We start from the raw sequence: 23,745 nt of genomic DNA, 5'->3' as shown, positions 1-23,745 counted from the left end.
ACTGGTGTGGTGGGCCAGTCAGGGGCCGATCAGCATTGTCCATTGTGGCCTACGGTTTATTCTGTGGCTGAATTAGTGTCAGGGCTACATTAGTGATGAGTGTTTCTGTGAGAAGTTTATTCAGGGAGTTCCCCAAGCCAGATACTTGGATGGTTCATAGGCTTCATTTCTTTCTCAGTATACACTGGTTCGGCTTGCATCTGCTGAGAGGGAAAAAGTCAGAAGACAGTCAGCAAGACTAAAAATGTCCTGAAGCAGAAGGGGCTTTGGAGGACTTGCCAGGAGATTGTGCTGCACTTGGACCCACTTTGGCTTTGCCGCCTACGGATGCCTGAGTGGTGCTCATCAGGGACTGGTTTCCATCTCAATAGGGTCAGAGTGGCTGGTTTTCTTCTGGGTGCCCATAGGTGCTCTTTGGTTAATCTGGGTGTGTAATCTCTCTAATTTATTTCTAAAGGAGGAAGCCTACACATCACATTTTGCAGTTGATCTCCTCAATCTCAGTTGAGTCATCGACTATTCAAGATTCAGGCAATCAGATGATCATTCATGCATTCGACCTTTTAAGTCAGAATATTAATACCTTCTCCCTGCTGGGTGCTGTGCTAGGTGTGAAACAGATCCGACCCCAGTCCTGCAGTCTGGAACTTTTATTCTAGCGTACGTTGCCAGCCCAACATTAAGTATGCTTCACATTAAGCACTGCCTTATTTCAGAAAGGGATTCCTGGAGGGAGAATTCCTTCCAGTCATTTAGAAGTTCATGTATTACAGTGTTAACGTGTCATCTGGCAACTGTTACATAACTCAGGTTGGACTTTAAGTGTCTCTCCTTTGGGATGCCAGGAATAGTGGGGAGAGGAACTGGGGGGAGGGATGAAATGCATGTGTAGGATAAAGTATTTGCTCCATCTTAAAGCTCTTAACTAGCTACTGGAAATTGCCATTCTTTTTTACTTTGTAAAAGTGTTAATAAGAAACTAAAATATCTGGAAAAAAATTGAAAGTAAAATATCGTTGCAGCTGAATAAAGGTCATAACTGGAATAAGAGCTATATTTTTACCACTAAGGCAGAAAAGAAACATCCATTTTCTTGTTTCATAAACTGCACTGTTTTCAAAAGTAAGAATACACTCACTACTACGGTGGTGGTAATGAAAGAGGTGGGGGCGGGTCTCCAACCAGGGAGTCAGCTGGTTTTCAACAAATAGTCAAGGAGCTGGCCTTCTCTTGGTCTGAGCCTATTTCTTAGTGCCTAAAAGAGACAGTGGATCCTGCCATTTCTTAACCCAAAGTGACCCTCCCCAGCTCTTCTGTCCATGTGGATTCCAGCAGAGGCCCAGGATTCAGTTTAAAACAGCATATTCCTTTGGAGTATCCTTGTCCATGCAACTCATCCTTGTTCAAGCCAAAATGACTATTTTATCATGCTTTCTGGGGAGGAGGGTTCTGCCCCCCTTTTTTCCATCCCACTGATAACCTTTGTCTCTTTGTTCTTTAAGCTCCAAGTGTGACATGACTGTGTCTGTAGTCCTGGACTTTGCTGTGTCCCTTGCTTGTCACTCTTGTTGTTGTTGTTTAGTTACTAAGTTGTGTCCGACTCTTTTGTGACCCCATAGACTGTAGCCTCCCCAGGCTCTTCTTTGGGATTCTGATTTGATTCTTCAGGCAAGAATACTGGAGTGGGTTGTCATTTCCTTCTCCACGGGATCTTCCCAACCCAGGGATCGAACCCACGTCTCCTGTATTGGCAGGCGGATTCTTTACCACTGAGCCATCTTGGAAGCAACACCTTTGTTAGGCCTGCCTTGATTTGTGTTTGTCACTGTTGCACTGGCTGGTGGTTAGTGACTGTTCACCTGCTGGTTGGTCCACAGCACCATGTGGTTCTCATGTTTTCCCATTTAGTGAAGCTCCTTTCCCTTCTCTTCTATAGAATTACCCTTTATGACTATCAAGCCATGTGCAGGGCCAACAAGGAGAGCAGTGATGGCGCCCATGGTCTCCTGGATGTAAGTACAGTACAGTCACTCAGAAGACAGCTGTGTGTTTTTTCCTGTCTCTGTGTGTAAGCATATAGTTTTCTTTGGACCCATCAAGTTTATCTGTTTCAAAATAATGAATATTTAAATGTGTTTCCTGATTTCATTTATTAAGAAAAGTTATGTCTGTTAAATCCAAATCCAGTGATTTCAGTGATTTCCGGAATGACAGACAGACCTAAAGTCTTTGATGGATTAATGCAGCAACCGCCCTTTTGATGGGCAGAAAAGGAGAGAAGTTTTGTCTATTCCCTCATTCTCAAATAAAAGAGACTTTGGTTTGGTTCACTAGAAATCTTCTTTTTGGTTATAATAGAGCTGCTAGCCTGTGAACAAATCCACATTTTGATCAGAGATTCACCACTCTAATTGTGCTGCTGCTTTTAACATTATTTTCCCTGGAGCTGATCCATCCATGGTGTCACAGTTGACGATCCATCAACATAACTTTGTATCATTAGGAAGTGGCTTTCAGATCACCAGAAATTAACTTAAAATTTACCCTTGGTTTAAAAATATAATTTACAATGTGCAAGCAACGTAAGTCTGGCCACCAATAACTTGAAAACACAGAAAAAGCAGACATAGATACTTCTACATAGTCTGGCATATAGGTATAAGTATAACCCTTACATGTTATCATTTTGTAAATTTCAAAAATCAACCTAAAATTTGGTTTGAAACACAAAATTTAAGAGCCATTTTGGTTTTAAAATATAAATACACACCTTCTCATTTGCAGATGTAAGATCTTGCAAGGGGATTATTTAAAAACCAAATATTCAACACAGTTCTCCTACACTAAGGGAGCAAGAAATGATTCTGAGCTGGGACATTTCTGAGAGGCAACTTGGAACTAAAAATGGGACAATTTGAAAAATACCACTTTTTAGAATGAGAATCAACACATATTTCCTAACCCAGTTTCGCTAACCTTAGCATAAGTATTTCCAGACTTAAAATGTTCCCAAGATATGTTTTTATCATTAGGCTTAAAAGCTCAATGGCTTTGCCCTTCTGAATTGTTAACGTGCATTTAAATTTTTAATCCCATATTTACATAATCCCTTTGTTTACCCTGCATTGAGCCAGCATCTGACAGAGAATCCTTGAGTATCCTGCCCCTGTGCCTCTCCCTCCTCACTTCCAAAACTGCCTTAATCCCTTCATTCATTCTCTCCTCCCACACTGAAATGTCACTACCCATCCCAGTGGGGGGTACAAAGACCCAGAACTGTCCTATGGTCTGAAAGAGAGATGGTCATTTTTCAAGCCATAAGAAGTGTAATGGCAGAACCACAGGACTGCGTGGCTGCATTTGGTTTTAGGAAATAGTTAATAATTCCCATCTTTATATGACCCTAATCCTGAAAGCCCTGTGGTTCAGGGAGTGATGAGGACACACTCAATCAGAGTCCGAGATTCAGTCTGGCATCTGGGTGGGCTGGGAGTAACCCCCGCGGACTGTTGTTCTGTGCATTTGCTTATTGGCTTGAACAGGGATGTTTTTAAAAATGTTTAGGGGTATGTAAATTTGTTCTTGTTTTACTTGAAACTGGATAATCCTCCCATTCCTAGTTCTAGTCCTTATCATCAAAATGCTTTGAAGGTAGGATTAAGCAGCCATCACATCAGAAACCAGGATTAGGCATTTCATTTCCCTGCTACCTAAAGGAAACCACAAAAGGTTCTGAGGCTTTTCTGGACCTGCAGCTTGGGGCCCGGGCTTTGCCAATGTCATTGCCTGTCTCTCAAGTCCACCCACTGCTCACATATCTGGCATACCTAGGTACAAAGAACTGACTGAGGGGGAGACCTGGTGTTTTCCAGAATTCAGGAAATTGAATTATCCACATAGGAAATATCACAGGGTAAACAATCCCACTGCTTTTTTTAATTAAAATATTCTGAAATAAAGATTAGCCTGTCAATGCCTTCTTTTATAGAGTGAAGGGGATTTTCTGCAAGGATAAAATCACAGGTTTATATGGTTATCATTTTTTTTCAAGTCCGAATATGTGAGTGTGAGAAAAGGCAGCTTAAATCCTACATAATTCATGGGTGGCATTAAAATCAAGTATGTGCAATTTTTGCTTATTTCAATGAATGACATACAGTGATGGAGAGCAGGGAATCACCTTTCCAAAAGGCAGCCCTGAGAATTACCATTTGAAATTAGTTATATGATTCCTGCCGCTCAGCATTAGGCTGTGAAATATTAGCCCCCAGAGGGTAAAGGTTTAAGCATCGTTTGCTGAACTTCCTTTTTCCTCCCAGAGATAACCCCTGTATTAGATCATATTTATTTGACTTGTAAATCACATCTTACCACAGGGGAGTTCAAAGTTTTAAAATGTTAGTTTTGGGATATAGTATCCAACCATTTTCATCTTTAAGGGAGAGCTTCACTGTTTTTTGACATGATATGAATCTCTCTAGAAGAATAACATTGTCTTTATGTAAAGCCTTAGGTTAAACTACAAATTTTGTGCGTGATACATTGTTTTTAATGAACCAAATTCTTCTCTGCAGCCTTATAATGCCTTCCTTGCCGCAGTAAAATGGATAATGACAGAACTTGTCTTGTAAGTACAATTTTCTGCGTTTTTAAAAAAGCATTACTTTTCTGTGTTCTAAAGTGAATTGAGAGATTGTGCTTCATGCTTCCAATAAACATTAGATGATTCCTAATACTCTGGATAAACTCACTGAACATCTCGAAATATTGAATGTAGAGTCTAAAAGATCATCTTTTAATAGGTGAATCGTGGTCACTGCTTATGCCCTTATGTCACTGTTTAGCAGACTAACAGCTTGCAGTACACAAACCAAATTTATTTATTGTGGTTACTGTTAAATTTAACATCGATGTCTGGCTGTTTTTAATGCAGCCTGGGTGGGCTGTGGTCAGAAGAACAAATTGCCAGGGCTGTCCACTGTGCTGCTTTGGATGTCTTGGCATGTGCAGGCATGGGGGCCTGTGCAGTCATGGGTCAGGGGCTTTCTCAGGTGTGATTTAATTGTTTACCTTGTCAAATTACAGTCCTGCTGGATGCATCTGTGACTTAGGTCAGACTTGAAATGGCACAAAGATGAAAGGCTTGACTTCCAGATGACACATTACAGAAACACTGTGTCACACAGAAGGAAGGAATTCCATGGACCAGCATGGAAACCAGATCATTCAAGCTGCCCCAAACTCTTATTCTTATTTTCCCCATTAAATTTCCAGTTCTGTGTGTTTAAGGCAGATACCTTGTTATTTCGTGAACAGACAATGCCTTAGTTATTGCTTTAATGTAACCTATATTAAGTATAACTTCATGTGGAGAGTAAGTTCTTCATGTATATAAGAGACAGAAAATACAGGTAATAGTGGGATTTTCATTGTGAGCTGCGAGTGATAGCAGCCATGAGCCTGAGAAGGAAATGACTAGATTTTGATCCATTTCCTTTCATTTGAGTTTACCTGGTGGCTCAGCTGGTAAAGAATCTGTCTACAATGTGGGAGACCTGGGTTTGATGCCTGGGTTGGGAAGATCCCCTGTAGAAGGAAATGGCAACCCACTCCAGTATTCTGCTGTGAAGAATCCCATGGACTGTGTAGTCCATGGGATTATAAAGAGTCAGACACGACTGAGCAACTTTCACTTTCACTGGCATTCTTTACTAGCAATTGAGAAATTATGATTTTTGTGAAGTTGCATTGGGGCATAATTTCCTAAAAAGGAGTTTATTCCAGTTGTCCTCACAAGTTTGCCCTACACACACACAACACACACTCAAATACATTTGTGTTACAGTATAAATTTTGAAAGGATCCTATACTGCATATAATAGTCTAAGTAGAGACTATTCTGTTTGTATTTCTGAACCAAGGCAGGAGAAGCCCTTTGAATGTGGACTTTTTACTGTGGACTCAGACTATAACAAGAAAAAAAGTTTTCCCTATAAAGCATGATATTTCTCAAAAGAATCCCTGAGTCTTAAGTGAACCTGATTTCAGGGTTTGGCTGGCATTGGTGATAAAACAGTCTTTCACAAGTAAGACCAACCCTAGTGAAAATTCAGTGGTAACTGAACCAACCATGTTGATATATCCAGATATCAGATGATGTTATTCTTTCAAATGAGGTGAGTGATGTTGAATAACACAGAATGTCACTCTTCCATTCAGGGTGTGGGTGACCAAGTAACATTGGGCTTTTCCATTCCCTGCTTAGGTTTCTGGTGGAATTTAACCTTTGCAGTTGGTGGCACGCAGATATGACAGCTAAAGGTAAGGAACAGCTGTCTTCGTTTTACTTGCTCAGAGTGATGAACCCGGGATTCGCCAGCTACTTTTCACCAGGGATGTGCTCACATAAAACTACCCAAGACAAAGTGATGATTTCTCCTTTCTGTTAGCAGAACGCATCCTTTGTGCTGAGGGCAGAGCCGTTCAGTCTGACAGAAATTCCACAGCGCGTGTTGAATGTACACTTTGACCTGTTTCCTTAACTAAGGTTTTGAGGTCATACACTGCACAGGTGAATTCTTCAGAAGCTAGTGGGCAGTGCTGAAATCTAAGGATGACAGACACATTGCCTTTCTCAGGCTGAATGAATGAACAACCATCACCTTTTTACTATTACCTTTCATAAAATATAAATCCCTGATCATACTATTTTCCTTGCTGAAAAAGCCATCAATGATTCAATCAATAATTAGTAGAAACTATTAGAGGCCTGAGTTTAGAGTTAGATTAATATGGATATAAGTTCTGGCTCTGAGTTTGGCCTTTGTCAAGTTAGCTCATCTCTTCGAGGCTCAGTTTCCCCACAGTAAGCTAAATAAAGAAAATAATAAATAATATTTGTCTCTTATTATTTGTGTGTATGTGTGCATTTAATGGTAAGATAAATCATGGTGTAGACTGAGTGTAGGACTGGAATATAGTAAGCCCTCAAAAAGGTAGCTGTAATTAATTTATGATAATGGTGATGATGATGTTGACTTGTAAAAAGAATGAAATATTGCCCTTTGCAGCAGTATGAATGGAAGTAGAGAATATATTTAGTAAAGTAAGACAGACAGATACTTTATGACATCACTTACATGTGGAGTCTAAAATTAATACAAATGAATCTATATACAAAATAGAAACAGACAATAGGAAACAAAGTTACTGTTACCAAAAAATGACAGCCCATTCACAGAAAGCCATAGGAAATAATTATAAAATTTAGTGATATTTAGCAAGAAAAACGATATGCAAAATTGCATATGCCCCCCAAACCCCCAATGACTGGAGAGAAGGAGGATGTAGAATTAACTTGGATCAGCAGTCAGGCCACTGGGGAGTCAATAAACAGAGACCAAAATATGAATTAGGAAGAGAAGACCCTCAGATACCCCAAAGAAAATTTTACCTATAACATGAACCTGCTTTTGTTTAAAATTGTAGATGGTTTGAAAAAGGAAGATGAGAAGGAACTCCCTAATGGGTACTTGTTATCTTTTTCTAGTCACTTTTTTTACTTGGCTAGCATGTCCAGATTTTTACTATTGGGGTGAAAAAAAAAGGTACATGAGATTAAATGAGAGAAAAGGAAGGAAAATGATCAGTGGAGGCCAAGCGAGTGGATGGTAGTTGGTCAGATGGCTGCTGTTTCTGTGGCACCAGTGCCTTGGGACAGATCTCAGTCCTTCCCAGTCATGCTTGGAGCCCTGTTTCACCTAGAGATGAAGCCCTTGACTTCTGAGTTAGGCAGCCTTCCTCTGCCACTTGCTGGCTGTGCAGTTCTGGACAAGTTGCTTGGTCATTATGAGCTTTGGTTTCCTTGCTTGTCAACAGAGATAAGATGTGATATGGCTGTGAGCAATGGATTCAACCATGCATGCAAAGCCCACATGCAAGGTGTGGCACAGGGCAAGTCACCATGCGTGGTAGGCGGGGCTCCCGTTTTGGGAGCTGGTGTCTCTTTTGGCTTAAATGTCTGGCTCCTTCTGAGGAGTGTGCTCAGTGCTGGGGCAGCAGGCTGGTGGTCTTCAGTGCTTCACTTTTTGGCATTCCTCTCTTTCCTATTCATATCCACATGGCCTGCCCACCCTACCCACTGGGCTTTTGTTGTGGGTGCCAACCTTCCTTGCCACTAACCCCACTCTTACCTTGGCCAGCTTCCCTTCCCTGCTGCCACAGGCATCTGCCCTCACTCTTGTGTTGGTCCTTGACATGGACAGTTCGTTGTTGAGTTACTTCTGAGTGCCAGTCTCTGTGAACTAGGATATCTGCTTAGACCAGTAATTTTCAGTGTAGGGGTGATTTTGCCTCCCAGGGGTCATTGGAATGTTGAGACATTTTTGGTCACAACTGGGGTTGGGAGAGAGCTACTGGCATCCAGTGCTTAGAGGTCAGAGATGCCCGTAAACACTCTATAACATGTAGGACAGCCCCTTACAACAAAGAATCATCTGACTAAATCTCAACAGTGCCACTATTGAGCAATCTTGATGTAGACTGAGGGGTGTAGGGTGGGAGAGATGAATTATGAAGGGGGGCACAATCTTGGCACTCAGAAACTCGTGGAGGTTCTCATTCTGAAAGTTCACCTTTCTTCTCCCTTTTTTCTCCTCCAGCTTAGCTAAAATTTTAGCTAAGAGGAATGATGTGATGCTTCAGGTCTGTGTTTTCTGTCTTAGAAACTTTTTAAACAACTCTTAATAGGTAATTCCAAATCATCTCACTCCATTGACAGACTGCACAAAGACCTTGTCGGATGGTTAAAACATCTGCAAGTGCTGTGCTCGTAGGTAGCACTTTTTCGCTTCCAGAGTGCCAGCACTGGGTTCTCTTCAGATCCCTTCAACATACCTGAGAGGTGGGGACTGCTGGAATGTGTCGTTGAGCCTCTCCGAGACACCTAAGTCAGGCAGCTGGGAGAAAATAAGCTCAACCGTAAACCAAAACCGGCCACCTCCGCTGGAGGGCGGCGGGAGACGCAGCTGGCCTTCTGTGAGTCCTGTGTTGAGCAGGCTGCCCCACGTGGATTGATCGTCTCATTCGGACCTGCAGCCCTCTGCTGGGCATGGCTATGACTTTTTCCATTTTATAGATGAAGAAACTGATTCCAATGGTGAATGCTCTCACCCACAGAGCTGCTATCATCTGAATCTTTGTTAGATGTGAATGTGAATCTCAGACTCAGTATAAGCTGGGAAAAGTTCCAAGCACCATAACAATATTGCCTTGCGAGGTTTTTGCATTCTAAATTTACCCTTCCCTTACTGGATAAAGACCCTGAGCTGAGACATACATCTTTGTTTAACTAAAAATGGAATCCATAATTACACTGTTTATCTGCTTCATTTCCTTAATGAAGGGGACTGTGGAAGGCCATTTCTGCTTGATTATCACAAAGGTATCATTTTGGCGAAGTTGCACAAAGAGAATGGAGCTTGCTGGCACCCGGTTATGAATGAGGGTGCATTCGCAGAGACAAAAGAAGAGGAAAGCTTTTCAAATGGCAACTCTATTCATTCCTGATTGTCTGCACATAATTACTGTGAACCCAAGTCAGTTATTCTCATCAGGGACATTTGTTGCTAAGGGAAAATTAAAGAAATCCAATTGTGTGGATGCTCCACTGGGTGCCTTGTTGTAAGTGAGTGATAGGTCCTGGCGGCTTCAGCCTGAGACATGCAGTGTAATTGGGGTGAGAAGCAGACAGGGTGATGGCCAAGAGTGAAGGCTCCAGGATGTGACGAGGACATGCATATGCATTTGGGCTTCAGACCATACAATGGTGGGACAGGCAAGCAGTTAACTTCATTTCTCTAAGTTTTAGTCTCTTCATCTGTAAAACAGGATAGCAGCAGGGCCGTGCTCACCGTGAGAGGGTGAGAATTCCATCCATCAAAGCATCTAGTGTGGTGTTTGGCTTGTAGTAGGCACTTAGTGGGGCTTCCCATGTGGCGCTAGTGGTAAAGGACCCACCTGCCAATGCAGGAGATGTAAGAGACATGGGTTCGATCCCTGGGTTGGGAAGATCCCCTGGAGGAGGAAATGGCAACTCACTCCAGTATTCTTTCCTAGAGAATCCCTTGGACAGGGGAGCCTGGCGGGCTACCATCCATGGGGTCACAAAGAGTTGTTGGACACGACTGAAGCCACTTATCACGCACCCATGCACGCACACATGCAGGCTCTTAGTGAGTATTGGCTGCAAAGGTGGTTTTGCTGTTTAGGTAAATGATGATCATGATAAGTCACTTTCTGTGGGGCTCAAGGCAGTCTGTGTCTACTTCCTGAACTTCAATTTTCTCTTCTGGGGAGAAAAAAAAAAAAAAGGAATCAGTCTAGCTGAGTTCCACAATCCTTATGTACCAACACCTTTGTAAGATGATGAGTTTTAAATGCCTGAGAGTTAAAACAGTACCCATCAGATGACTGGCAGCCTTAGTTATTGGTTTGAAATTCCATAAATAAACAGTAACAACTGGCAAATATATATGGTGTTTTCCCATAGCACTCCAGACAAAGAAACATCTTCACAATAAACCATACTATTTAGATTAAATGTGGCCATGGTTTTATATGATAATTCATGTGTTTCCCAAAAGCACCAAGCAATTTCCAGCCAATCTATAGTCTTACTTCAAATAAACTTAAGGGCTTATTACCACATCAGTATGGGTGACCTAGAGTTGTGAAAGGAATAAGAATTTATCTACAGAAAGGATCAGAGCCAAATGAGTCTCTCCACTGAGAGATTTGGACTCTTTGCATTGTAACTGGGCCCAGACAATTAGAGATGTTACAGTTATCAGGGTTATTTAAATCACGTGTGCTGCCTATCTCAGCCTGCCCCCCAAAGATCTTTCTTCCTTTCTCTCATTGGCCAAACTTCATACAGCAGTTAAATATATATGTGTGGGAACCAGACAGCCCGAGTTCAAATTTTGGCCCTGGCACATACTCACTGGATGAATTTAGGCAGTTCACTTCATCCTCTCCTCCATTCACTAATTTACAAAACAGAATTAACACTTGCTGCTATCTCATAGTTTGATTTGTTTAAATTTTGTCATGTAGTACTAGACAAATATGAGTAAAGTGGAATGACTTCTGTCATGTAGTAATTTCTTAATAAATTTATCTGTTACCATCATTATATTCCATCTGCATGCTTACACTGTATCAACTTATAATCTATGCTTTTATTTGCTTAATCTTTATTTCAGCGAGCTGACTTTTTAAAAATAAAATATTAAAATGCAGCTTCCCAAGTTAAAAGTTAGTCCTGTTTGCTGTATAATCAATTGTAAAAATAATAACCCTGAAAATAAACTGTACTATCATATTATAGTTAGCTCCTCTGAGCTTCATGTTTGGCCTCCCTAGAATAAAGGAGAAAAAGAACAAATGAAAGAAAAAAAAAGGCAAAAACTGCCTAGCATCAAACAAAGTCATCTTCCTGACCAAAATCAAGGACATTGACAAAGAAATGGGAAGAGAATGATGTTCCAACCAAGTGCCTCTGTGTTGTTACTGTTGAACCTGCGCCACCTGAAATCCCCTTGCCTTCCACCCAAGGCAGTCCATTTGCCATTAGGGACTGAGAATCTCCCATTTCCTTTGTCTGTTTTATTTGCCTGAAAAACACCATTCAGAAGAATTATTCATTTGCTCAGCAAGCATGTAAGGACACTTCCTGAGAGCTAGCACCATAGGCTCAGGGGATAGACAGTGTCTGGAACTTGGCCCTTTGCAGGCACGATGGCTACCAGCACGCTACCCTCAGTGCTGTCAGGATCAGGGAGGCAGCTATCTGTTTGCCATTCCAAGCAAACAGTGATGGGCCAATAAGGCTGATAGTCTTAGGATTCAATATAATAGCATTCACAGTAGAAGTGGTGGTGGCTGTAAACGTGTAGCACTGGCAGTGTACCAGCCACTTCCAATAGATGAAGTTGTTTCATCCTCAAATGACCCTTTGGGGTTGGTTCTGTTCTTCCTATTTTGCAGAAAACATTACAGTATGGAGAAATTAAAAACCCACTTAATGTCACACAGCAGCAGCAGAATTCACAGCACCCAGAATTTGTGCTGTTAGCTACTCTGCAGTTAGCATGTAGAGTAACATGAAGATGGTATGTAGATGGTAACATGAAGGCAGGGAGAGAGGGGCAAAAATGTATGTGAAAAGATGCTTGTGTGTCACTCTGTTGAGAGTTATGCATGCGTTAGTCTATTCATTCCTCAGAACAACCCTGTGAGTTAGTATGTGAATCACCGCTTAATGTCAACGACCAGTTCCTAAAATCACGTTTTGCACAAAAAGCTGATTGAGTCTACTTCCTTTTGTTTTAAATAAGAAAAACTACAATGTATTATGCTTCAACTCCAAACCCCAATCAATTTCCTCAGAATAATTAAAGCTCAGTGAAAAGGCCTGTATATAAAAGAATCACATAAGGGTGTAAACGCTTAAAACATGGCTTTCTAATCACCCCACAATTACCTGGTTGTTACCAAACAGTTGTTTTGCCTTCAGTAACCCTGTGATGCCTCTCTCAGTGCTGGCACCCTCCCAGATGGACATTCTATGAAACATCTAATGGTGGTTCTGACATCCAAACCAGTTGCATTTGGAATATACCTGGAGAGTTTGTTATAAATATATGTTTATATCCATGTAAACATCAGTCAGAAACTTCATACGAAGTTTGAGTATTGGAAGTCTATAAGTAAATGTTCTACTGGAAAAATGTTCATGAGTAAACCTCCTGTGAAGAGTACCTGTACTGCTAGCGTCTCCAGTTTACAGATGAGAATACTGAGGATTAGCTAAAAGTAGTGAAGCAGGAATTTGCACTTCAAACTCCTCTGACTTTACCTTTAACCACTATGCTAATGGTAGCTATCATCATTGTCATCATCACTAATGGCTTCATGAGAATGCTGGCTTTATTTTTGTTTTTTAAACAAAAAGAAAATAAAACTTTCGCTTGTATTATTAATTGACATTACCACTCATTATGTTCCAGGTATTGCACTAAGTATTCAGCATATATTATTTAATTGAGTTCTCACATCAACCTCTAGTAGAAGAACTATATCATGCCCAATTTACAAATTTAAAATATTAGGTTTTGAAATTTGCCTACTGGACATAACTTGATTAAATTATTTAATAGATCACCAAGCCCTTATCAAGTACCTACTATGTACTTACCCATGTACCAGGGTCATTTAGTACTATCTTTCTGCACAAGGAACTTCACAATAGTAGGATTACGTTCATGGCTGTGTTTCATAGACATTACGTATTTTACTATTCCATATTTCAGTTTCGTTTCTGTAATAAAACCATGCAACTGTATTATGACCTTTATCTCACCCTAAATAATACGATGTAGCTTATATTTTATCCATTTATTCGGATGTACATGTGTGTGTGTGTGTTTGTTGCTAAGGTCATGTAAGTCTGAGGCCGGAGACACAGTGACTGATGTTGTACCAGAATGTAGAATTCTTGAGATGCATAAATGATAGTTGATCACGCCAACAGAACTGCTTGAGGAATTATAGCTTATAGAGTTGCTTGGCAGATGAAATCACTTGACTAATTAGAAAATAATGCATTATGCTGTGCCTAGAAAAATCACAGAGCAGCAGGAGCGGAACTGCGTTCCGAGTTACTGTGGGCTGCCAGTCACAACAAAGCCAGTGCCTTGTGTTCTTTATCTTTTTTTTTTTTTTCCTTATCCCTACAGCCCAGAAATTGAAACAGACCCTGGAGCCTTGTGACACTGAATATCCAGCCTTCGTCTCTGAGCGCACCATCAAGGAAACCTCAGGGAACATTGCTTGTGAAGACTGCTCCAAGTAAGCACCCCGCCCCCTACCCCCCGCCCCTTTCTGTTCGGTATAGACCTTTCCCAGATGGGCCAGTGCGGCTGCCATGCCCAAGACGGCGCTGAGAGCTGGAAACATGGCTGCCCTCTTGTGTGAGGAACTATTCTCATCAGCTTGGAAGGAGCACCGCTTGGCTTTGTTAGAGGGATCGTTTAGAGTTTGGGAAGCATTCAAATGTATGAAAATACATCCTAGAATATAAGAGATTTTTAGCCCAGTTTGTAGATGGTTGGAAGAAGTCCTAATTGGTTTTTTATCTCAATTAACAGTTGGCAATTTATTTCACCAACTGGGGGAAATTTCTCAGATGTTTTTATTGAAGGCACCAAGCCTTCAGGATTCACCCAAATCTGACATATTGGAAATTATTTCTTGGTGGCTTAATATGAGTGTCCCTCATTATTAATGAAGTTAGACCTCTTTCACTGGTTTTATTGATCATTTGGGGTCTCTGGCTTCTTCTTTCCTGTTAGCAGTTCCCTCTTGGGTGGTGGGTCTATTCTTGCTGATTTGGGCATTCTTGTTGTGTTTCAGATATGATTTCCTTGCAGTTCTGTGCTTTGTATGTGTCTTCTTATTCCTTGGTCTGTCTTTTCACTTTTTATAGACATCTTTAGATGAATATAAATTTTCGTTTGCTTTTATTTTCATGTAGTCAAATTTATTATTTTCTTCTTTGGCGTTGCATTTTGTGCTTTGTTTTGGAAACTAGTCTCTACCCTAATATAATACATATATTCTCATATATTTTTATTCTGAACACATTAAAAATTTGCCTTTCACACTTAGAACTTTAATGCCTCTGGAATTTATTTGTGTGAGTTTCATGATTTAGAGGTCTAATTTCATCCTTTTCCATATAGTTGGCCTGTTAACCAGCACTTTTTACTCAGTATTTTTTTATTTTCCAATAGATTTATTATGACACCTGTGTTATAGGCTGGGTTCCTATCTACATGTAGCTCTGCTTTTAGGTTTTATGGTTTATGTGTCAACACCATATCTCTTTAATTATTATAGCTTTGTAATGTGACTTGATAGCTGGGAGGAAAAAAATCTCTTTTTCTTATTCTTCTTTTAAGTCAACCTAACTGTTTTTGCCTCTTTACTCTTCTTTATTAATGTTAGAGCCAGCTTATTAATTTTGATGAATTATTCTAGGGTTTTGATTACAATTACTATAAGTTATAGGTTAATTTGTAGATAACTGCTATTTTTATGATATTAGACCTTCCCACTTATAAGCTAAATATCTCTGTTAATTTACATGCTTCTCAATACAGTTTTATAATGTTATGTTAGATTTGTTTAGCTTATGGGATTTTGCTTTCAGAAATGGCATATATTTAATACTATATTATCTGATTGGTAATTGCTAACATTTGAGAATCTCACTGATTTCTGTACATTAGATATCCTGCACCCAGCTGCTAACTGCTCTTTTAGATCTAATAGTTTGTGTATGGGTTCTTTTGGACTTTTTCTCATATATAGTAATATCATTTGTAAAATTTTTCCTTTCTGATCTCCACACTTAATTATTGTTTTATTGCACTGCACTTCTGATACATTTGTTGAATAGAAGCCATGAGAGTAGACAACTGTGTATTATTTCTAATTTAAAGAATCACTTCTAATAATTCCATGTTAAGTATGATGTTTGCTATAGGGCTTTTAAATTGTAGGAAAATATAAATAATATAAAATTTACCATTGTAACTATTTTGAGTATGTAATTCAAGGGCATCAAGCACATTCCCAGTATTGTGCAACCTTAATTATTATCCATCTTCTAAATTGCTATGAGTTTTTGGCAACCATTTATTAGGTTAAAGAAAACCTCTTCAAGTGTACTTGTTGCTCTGGTTGTTACTGTATGAAACTTGAATGGATGATAAAATGTATGAAAAAAATTTTTTGCATCATCACTAAAATCATTTTAATTTTTAATATGTTGTTTCACCAATATAATTTTTTAAAAATTTAAATCATGAGCTATATCATATATATTATAAATGTCTTTAATAGTAGATGGGTTATGTAATATGAAACATACTTACTTTCGCAGGATTGACTTTCATCATTATGATTACAAAAAACAGAGGACAAAGTTCATATTACTAGATTCATTTGCTCATACTATATTGTGAACATTTGCATCTGTGTTCATAAAGAAGAGTGGTCTGTACTTTTCCTTCCTTTCATTTGATGTTGCTATTAAGGTCATTTTATTGTCACAAATTTACTTGAAGACTCTTTCCTCCTCTTCTAATATCTTTAACACTTTGTGTAAGATTAAATTATCTGCCTCTTGTAGATTTAGAAAAACCCATAAAATTATCAGTGATTGATGGGTTTTTGCTTATTTGTTTTTGTGTGAGTACATTTTCAGTTACTCTATTAGTTTCTTTAATGGTTACATAATATTTCTTTGGAATTTCCATTTCTTTTTTAGATGATTTTGGTGATTATATTTCTCAGAAAATCGCCTATTGGATCTTACTCTTAAAGTTTATTGCATGCATTTACAAATAGTGTCTTTTTATTACACGTTACCTTATTTATGATTTTTCCCTTTTAAATCACTCTTATTTTCCCCGTCTCCCTCCCTCGGTCCCTCCTGTGTTTCCTCCTCTCCTCTCTCTCTCCCTCTCCACACTGGCGCAGATACGTCTGTTTTGTTTTTCTTTCCAAAGAATCATCATTTAGTTCGCTTCATTCTCTCTGTTTCTTTGACTTTCTGCTTCATTTATTTTGCTTCTTCAGTGTATCGTTATCTTCTATGTTTTGAGGATTTACTTTTTTTTTTTTTAATTTTTCTACCATTTTGTGTTTGATGCTTAACTTTTGCAGCTTCATTTGTATGTAAACATATATATATATATGATTTCTCTCTACATTCCAGTTGATCTTTGTAAATTTAATATAGTTTCATTGTTATTCAGCTCTAACAGTTTTCTAACTTTCACTATTTGTTTTTTGATCTGTAAATTTTTAAATAGTGTTTTAAGACTTCCTAATCTATGGGTTTTGAGGCTATCTTTTTTTTATTATTGATATCTAACTAAATGATAGTGTTGTCTACTTAACAAATGTGTTTTAATGTGTGTGGAGACTTGCTTTGTATTCTAGTATTGTCTCTGTGGTTTTAAAAGCAAGTTTGATTCTCTAAAAGCTGAGTGTACAGATTAATGTGTATCCATTGGATCAGGTGTGTTTATTGTGTTTCAAACTTTTTTTCTTGGTCTATTTTAGATGTCAAGCTCTCACCAGGCTTATGTGTTTTTCCATTTTTTCATGTCATACACTTTGTTTTGCTTTCTATATTGTGAAGCTATGTTACCATGGACATTTCTGTTCAGGAGTGGTATAGCTTCCTAATAAACCATTCCTTTTATCTTTTGTGTAATAACCCTCTTCATATGGAAGTGCTTTATGCTTTAATACCTCTTTTGTTTGCTAATAGCATAGGATTATGACTTCTTCTTTAGATAATATTTCCTAGGCATATTTACCCCCTCCCACACAGACACATTTTCGACTTTTTTGTCATTATGCATAATGTAGAATGTAGCTGGATTTAAAATTTTATTATCTCTATTATTGACAGATTTAATCTTAAACTTTGTTGTGCTTACCAGTAAGTTTGGATGCATTTCTATTATCATTTTATGTTTTTTTCTTCCCCATGTTTTTCTTTTCTTTTTTCTTTCTTTTTTGCCACCTATTATATTCATTGTTTTCTCTATTCCCTTTTCCCCCTTATTAGTATACTAGTGTATTCCAGTAAAGTATACATAATGTTTCAGTTGGTCAGGATCTCTTCCTTCCAGGAAGATCTGTTCCTCCAGAACAGGCAAGGCCTTAGGACCTCTGACTTAGATTATATCTCATCTCTTTCATGTAGTAGTTTCTAACATTTTAGTTCTACTGTGTTCTTAACCTACCAAATATATTATTATTACTGCTGCCTATAGTAAATGAGATGCTTACTACTTTGTTTACTTACCATTGCCTTTTTTAAAACCATTGTTTTTGGTTCGACAGTGTATTAGAAATTGTTTTCAAGAATGATCTGGGAGTGATAAATTATCTCATTCTTTATTTAAATTCTTATTTAATATGTACTCTACAGTGATACTTTAACTTCATACTATCTAAATTGATATTTTAAAAATACGATTCCATTGTCTTATGACTTTTAGTTTTGCATCTTTATAAGTAGTCTGGCTTCTCATTCCTCTCTGATGGTTTTTAAAGTGTGTCTCTTTAATGTTCTGATGTATCACTGAAGTGTATTTAGATTTAAATGTATTTCTGTTTGTGTACTTTATTCTATATAATTTCCTTAAGCATATTACAATTCACTAATTTCCTTTTGATTGTGTCTAGTTTGCTGCTTAAAGAGTCCACTGAGATTTTTTTTTAAGTATTGCGTTTTTGAAAAACATCAAGTATAGTTGATTTACAATTTTATATTATTTTCAGGTGTGCAGAGAATCCATTGCGATCTTAATAAGGTTATTTTCTGTTTGTTTCTAGAAGTTTTATTTGCTTTTACTAAAAATCTATATTTTTTTACATAGAGCCTTATTCTTAAGTTTCTACACGTGATAGTAAAGGCCTTTCAAGATTATTTTAATAGTTAACTTTCTGAGGGTACCAATCCTGTTGTTTTTTGTGTCTGCTTTCTTTACTGGTTGATCATTTCTCATGTGTTTTGTCATTTTTGACTGTGAACTGATCTTTGCTATTTATTATTTTTGTGGGAAGAGATTAGAGCCTGGGTTTCTCCTCACAATAGACTTATACTTGGGCTTCGATCGTGTGTCCTATTGGTATTGACTGCCTGGGAATAATTGTTATGTAAGTTTTTGTATTTAGGAGTCCCTGCATTGTATAACTAGAATAAATATTTTTCCTAAGCAGCATGTAGTTTAGGCTTAAAGTTTTCTTGCACTAATATTCTTTATTAATGTGAATATCCCATTCAGAGTCTCAGACAGCAGCAGATTACCAGGATTTTACACTTAGCCTATAAATGTGCAAGTGGGCTTTTAGTGTCTTTTCTTGTAAGTTCTTTTGCATTTAAACACACTTGTTTTGTTTTATTATTTCTTCCAGTATCTCTAAGTGTTTAGAACAAAACAGCTTCTATCTTTGCCCAGTGCACCATCTTATAGTTTGCTGTATCAGCTGAGGACTTTAGAACCATCACAGGGAAGCACTGAAGTACAGTGGTTTAGTGCAGGGCCTGTGGAGTCAGAGGGTTCAGAGTGTGAGTCCTAATGTCATGAACTGCAAATTGTATGACCTTGAGTAAAAATCAAAACTCTCTGAAACTCAGCTTCTTCCTGGATAATTTGGGGGATAATAATAGTGAGCATAGCACTGGCTTTTTGTAAGATGTAAGTGGGAAAATTTATGCTATGAATTTGCATAATGCTTGGAAGAGAGTACTCAATATACGGCCACACTTAACTGAAAGTAAGTCGCTCAGTCGTGTCCGACTCTTTGCGACCACCTGCTCCATACAGTCCATGGAATTCTCCAGGTCAGAATACTGGAATGGGTAGCCTGTCCCTTCTCCAGTGGATCTTCCCAGCCCAAGAATCGAACCGGAGTCTCCTACATTGCAAGCGGATTCTTCACCAGCTGAGCTACCAGGGAAGCCCATGGCCACACTTAACACAAGTATAATACCATACCAACTTAGTATAAAAAATTTTTAACCTCCAGAAACCATTCTGTTGAAATGTGAATGTGCCTTTTCATAGTCTACCATCAATTCACTTCTATAGAATTCCCTGGAGAAAGAGGTCTCTCAGATGACCTGTTCATGTATAACTTAAGTACTGTTGACTGTTCGTGGCTCTGTGGCTCTGTCAAGTGACTCTATTGGTTTTATAATGCTCGTGAAAACCTTTTGAGCAGAGGGATATCATCTCCCCAGTCATCATGACTACAAACTCCATGAGGTGGCCAATATCTCGTAGCAGGTGATAGATGATCATACTTAGTGGAGTAAGTTAACTTTCTCATTTCCATTCTAAGTGAGAAAACAAATAGAACCAAGATGGACGACTGCTGAGGCAATCAGTATTTTTCCTTGTTGACTTGCAGTTAGAAACCAAAGAGATGAATGCTGCTTGATGAAAATAAAGATTTCAAACTAAACAGAAGACCACATTTCATTCACTGGGAGGTAAATGTGTTCTTGCTACATCCTGGAATCTGTGTAGGGTGCTTTAGGGAAGTCACAGATGGATAAGATAATGAAGTAGATGCTGAGGTATTGACACCTCCCATGACTAGTCTGTTTCACAGTGTAAATTCCACACTCACAGGAGTGTGAGTTGAAAACTCACAGGAGGTTGGGAAGTTGAGATGGCCGTGTACAATTTGCTGGCAGCAGTGAAAAGATAAGATTTTGCTTTCAAAGCTTTATTTCAAGGCTACTGCCCAGCAGCTCTGTCAAAAACTATGGAGGCAAAAAACAGTAAATGTTCTGGGGTCTGAGTGAGGAGAGAAACAGGGACTTGTGCTTTTCCTTTTTTTTTTTTTTTTAATTAATTATTTTTTTATGTATTTGACTGCAGCAGGTCTTAGTTGCAGCACTTGGGAGCTTCAGTATTCATTGTGGTATGGGGGATCTTTTATTAATAGTTGGGGCATGTGGACTTAGTTGTGGCATGTGGGATCTAGTTCCCCAGCCAGGGATGGAACCTATGCACCCTGTATTGGGTGTCTTAGCCACTGGCTCACCAAGGAAGTCCCTTTTCTTTCTTTTTAACTAAAATTTTTATTAACATAGAGCGAATACAGAGAAGTGTACAAACCATAAGTTTGCCGGTTGATTAGCTTTCTCACAAAGGGGACACGTGTATGTAACCAGCACTCAGGCTAAGAAGTGAAAGAACATTACCGGTCTCACAAGAGGTCCTCCACCTCCCCATTTCTGAGCACAACCTCCACTTACCATATGATAACCACTCTAGATTTCTAACATCGTAGGTTGGTTTTGCCTGTTTCTAATGTCTAGTTTGTTATTATTCAGTTGCTCAGTCATGTCGCACTCTTTGTAACCCCATGGAGTGTAGCACGCAGGCTTCCCTGTCCTTCACCATCTCCTGGAGCTTGGTCAAACTCATGTCCATTGAGTCGGTGATGCCTTCCAACCATCTCATCCTCTGTCTTCCCCTTCTCCTCCTGCCTTCAATCTTTCCCAGCATCAGGGTCTATTCCAGTGAGTCAGCTCTTTACATCAGGTGGCGAAAGGACTGAAGCTTCAGCTTCAGCATCAGTCCTTCCAGTGAATATTCAGGGTTGATTTCCTTTAGGATTGACTGGTTTGATCTTGATGTCAAGGGACTCTCTAATTTGTGAGATGACAATTTAGTTTTTAAGATATGAGAGCTGATACATAAATTACCTTAAAGGAGGTTTCTAAGAAATTTACCTGGGGAAAAAAAATAGGACTTTAGGAAAAAAAAATTAAAACTAGCTTAGAACTTCAGTAAACATTTCTTGATTGTATGTTATGTCCTAGACACTGGGCTACACTGTGGGGAGTTAGCAATGAATGAGGCACAAATGATTCCTTCCTCATGGAGTTTACAAGGGAGTAACTAGGCAGTGTCAGCCCTCCATGCTTCATGTCAGGATTAGAGAGTAAATTTCACACAGCAGCATGGAAGGGAGGCTTGGAGTGGTCAATAGGGGCTTCCCTGGGACTTCCCTCATGGTCCAGTGGTTAAAAATCTGCCTTGCAGTGCATTGGATGCAGGTTTGATCCCTGGTAAAAGAAGTAAGATCCCATATGCCACGGAGCAACTAAGCCCACGTGCCACAACTAGAGGGTCCATGCGCTGCAACAGAAAGATCTCAGTGCCACAACTAAGACCCCAGCGGAGCCAAATAAATACATATTTTTTTAAAAAGAAAGCTACTAGAAGAAAGCATAGAATTAAAAAAAGAAAGAGAGAGAGAGAGAGGCTTCCTGGATAAAAGTAGCATCTAATGTAAGAACGCCAAGTATGGAGGAGTTAGCAAGTAGGAGTATCCAGACAGAAGGAAGAGACTTGTGGAGACAAGAAAAATTGTGGTTTGTTCAACAACTTTTTACAAGGGAAGCTGGAACACAGAGGTAGAGGTGAGAAGAAAGGAGAGAGGAGGCAAGGACTGAATAAGGCCCACGTCATGTGGCCCCTTTGACCCTGTCACAGAGTACTTGTCCTTTAAGGACTTAAGCTGCTACCCTGACACCACTGTGGACTAACAGAGAGGTTTTAAGGAAGGGAGGAAAAATGATCAGATTTCAGATGATGGGAGAAATGACAATAACAGTGATGCTAGACCAACCTTTGAAGCAGAGACTTCTGATTCAGACAGGCCACTTGCTGCACCTCTGAATGTAGCCCCCCAACACACACACACAGCCTGGTCCTCATCAAGCCGCCTCAGCTGTTTCTTCCTCTTCATTCTCCTCCTCCTCTTTTTAGGGGTTAGAAATGAACAAATTGGCTGGGGTGACTAGTTGAATGAAAAGTCAATTCGTGACTGTTTTTTTTTTTCCCCTAATCCAAAAATTTTTGTGAGGCTTTGTTACAAATTTTTGATATAATGCTCTTATCACATCAAAATAGATTCATAAAGAATAGTCTCACTGACAGCTTTTGAAGGATTAAACTCTTTTATTCTAACATGTTTTTGCATGTCTCATTCTCTCTGTCTCCTTGTTCCATTTTATAAAGTAAAATTTATTAGAAGATGTATGTATTTATTAAAGAATGAAGATAGCATTTTGCATTTTGTATGAGCTTTGTATTCTTGGAATGCAGTATGTCAATGACGGAAATACTGTTATTTGGCTTTTGTTAGCTGTCCCTTTGTGACAGCAGGTAAACTTTTCAGTACAATGGCCAATTCGTTTGGTGGCAAACAGGCAGCTGAATTTGCCCATCTGCTTTATATTCTATGCATGCAGAAATTTGTCAACCTTTGCCTTGGAAAGAATGAGCTTTTGCAGGACGAGTTCTCTAAAATAGGTTACTAATTTTTGACTAGCTTCGTAGGTAACTTCAGGTCAGCGGCAGTGACATTCAAAAATAACACAATTCTACAGCATTTGGCAACGAGTGAGTTGGAAACTGAGTTTGGTGAAAATTACAGTATTTCAAAAATTACGCACTAAGATCTTTTTCAAAGAAAAACATCTCGCCTCCCGCAATGGAACATACAAAACTGTGTCCATTACAAACCGTTTTCAAGGCAGCGATTACTTTCCTCCACAAGCAATGGCAAACCATAGAGCAACCAGAGCACTGTGCACTTCCCACGGGAACGTGCTTCATGCAGCAGTTTGCTGGTGGCTGTCGTTAACTATCTTCAGATTGTCAGACATCAGATAACTTTGGTGTCTACACATCTTGGTAAAACTCAGGAAACCATGTCAGGTGGTTCTAGCCATATTATGAAAGTCTTTTTGGTCTCCAACAGTCTTTGAGGACTGACTACTCCCAGCTCAGTCTCTGTGTCCTGTTTCCAGAAGCCCTTGTTGGTTTTATATGGAAAAACCATCAAGAGGTGACTCAGTTGCTCTAAATAGAAACCTTCATGTTGGCAACTCCAAAAGTGGACATTTATCTGTCTATACCATAGACAGATGTATTTTAACAGAGGGACAGTATGCAATGTTTAAAAAAGGATTTTCAAAAATATAGGGTTTATTAAGAATGCAGGAGCCTAAAAGAAAATAAGAATTTACATAAGAATGTCATTAGGGTTGGTGGTTTGGCTACTTTA

At 39.0% G+C, this 23,745-nt stretch overlaps 1 protein-coding gene across 2 annotated transcripts in view; it reads left to right on the top strand.

Moving 5' to 3' along the window:
- Positions 1-23,745, top strand: part of CACNA2D3 (calcium voltage-gated channel auxiliary subunit alpha2delta 3) — an 871,068-nt gene that overhangs the window by 800,171 nt on the left and 47,152 nt on the right. For both annotated transcript variants that reach the window (XM_081524872.1, XM_081524871.1), the window contains 4 exons: positions 1,937-2,012; positions 4,575-4,627; positions 6,266-6,321; positions 13,800-13,911. In XM_081524872.1, coding sequence (XP_081380998.1) covers positions 1,937-2,012; positions 4,575-4,627; positions 6,266-6,321; positions 13,800-13,911 — 297 coding nt within the window. The remainder of the gene's footprint in view (positions 1-1,936; positions 2,013-4,574; positions 4,628-6,265; positions 6,322-13,799; positions 13,912-23,745) is intronic.

The sequence above is a fragment of the Giraffa tippelskirchi genome, chromosome 9 (genome assembly GCF_054371585.1).
Source record: "Giraffa tippelskirchi isolate mGirTip1 chromosome 9, T2T-mGirTip1v1.2.pri, whole genome shotgun sequence".
In the NCBI taxonomy this organism is placed as follows: Eukaryota; Metazoa; Chordata; class Mammalia; order Artiodactyla; family Giraffidae; genus Giraffa; species Giraffa tippelskirchi.
Note: the sequence above shows the minus strand (reverse complement) of the source record. Positions and strands in the feature narration are given on the sequence as shown.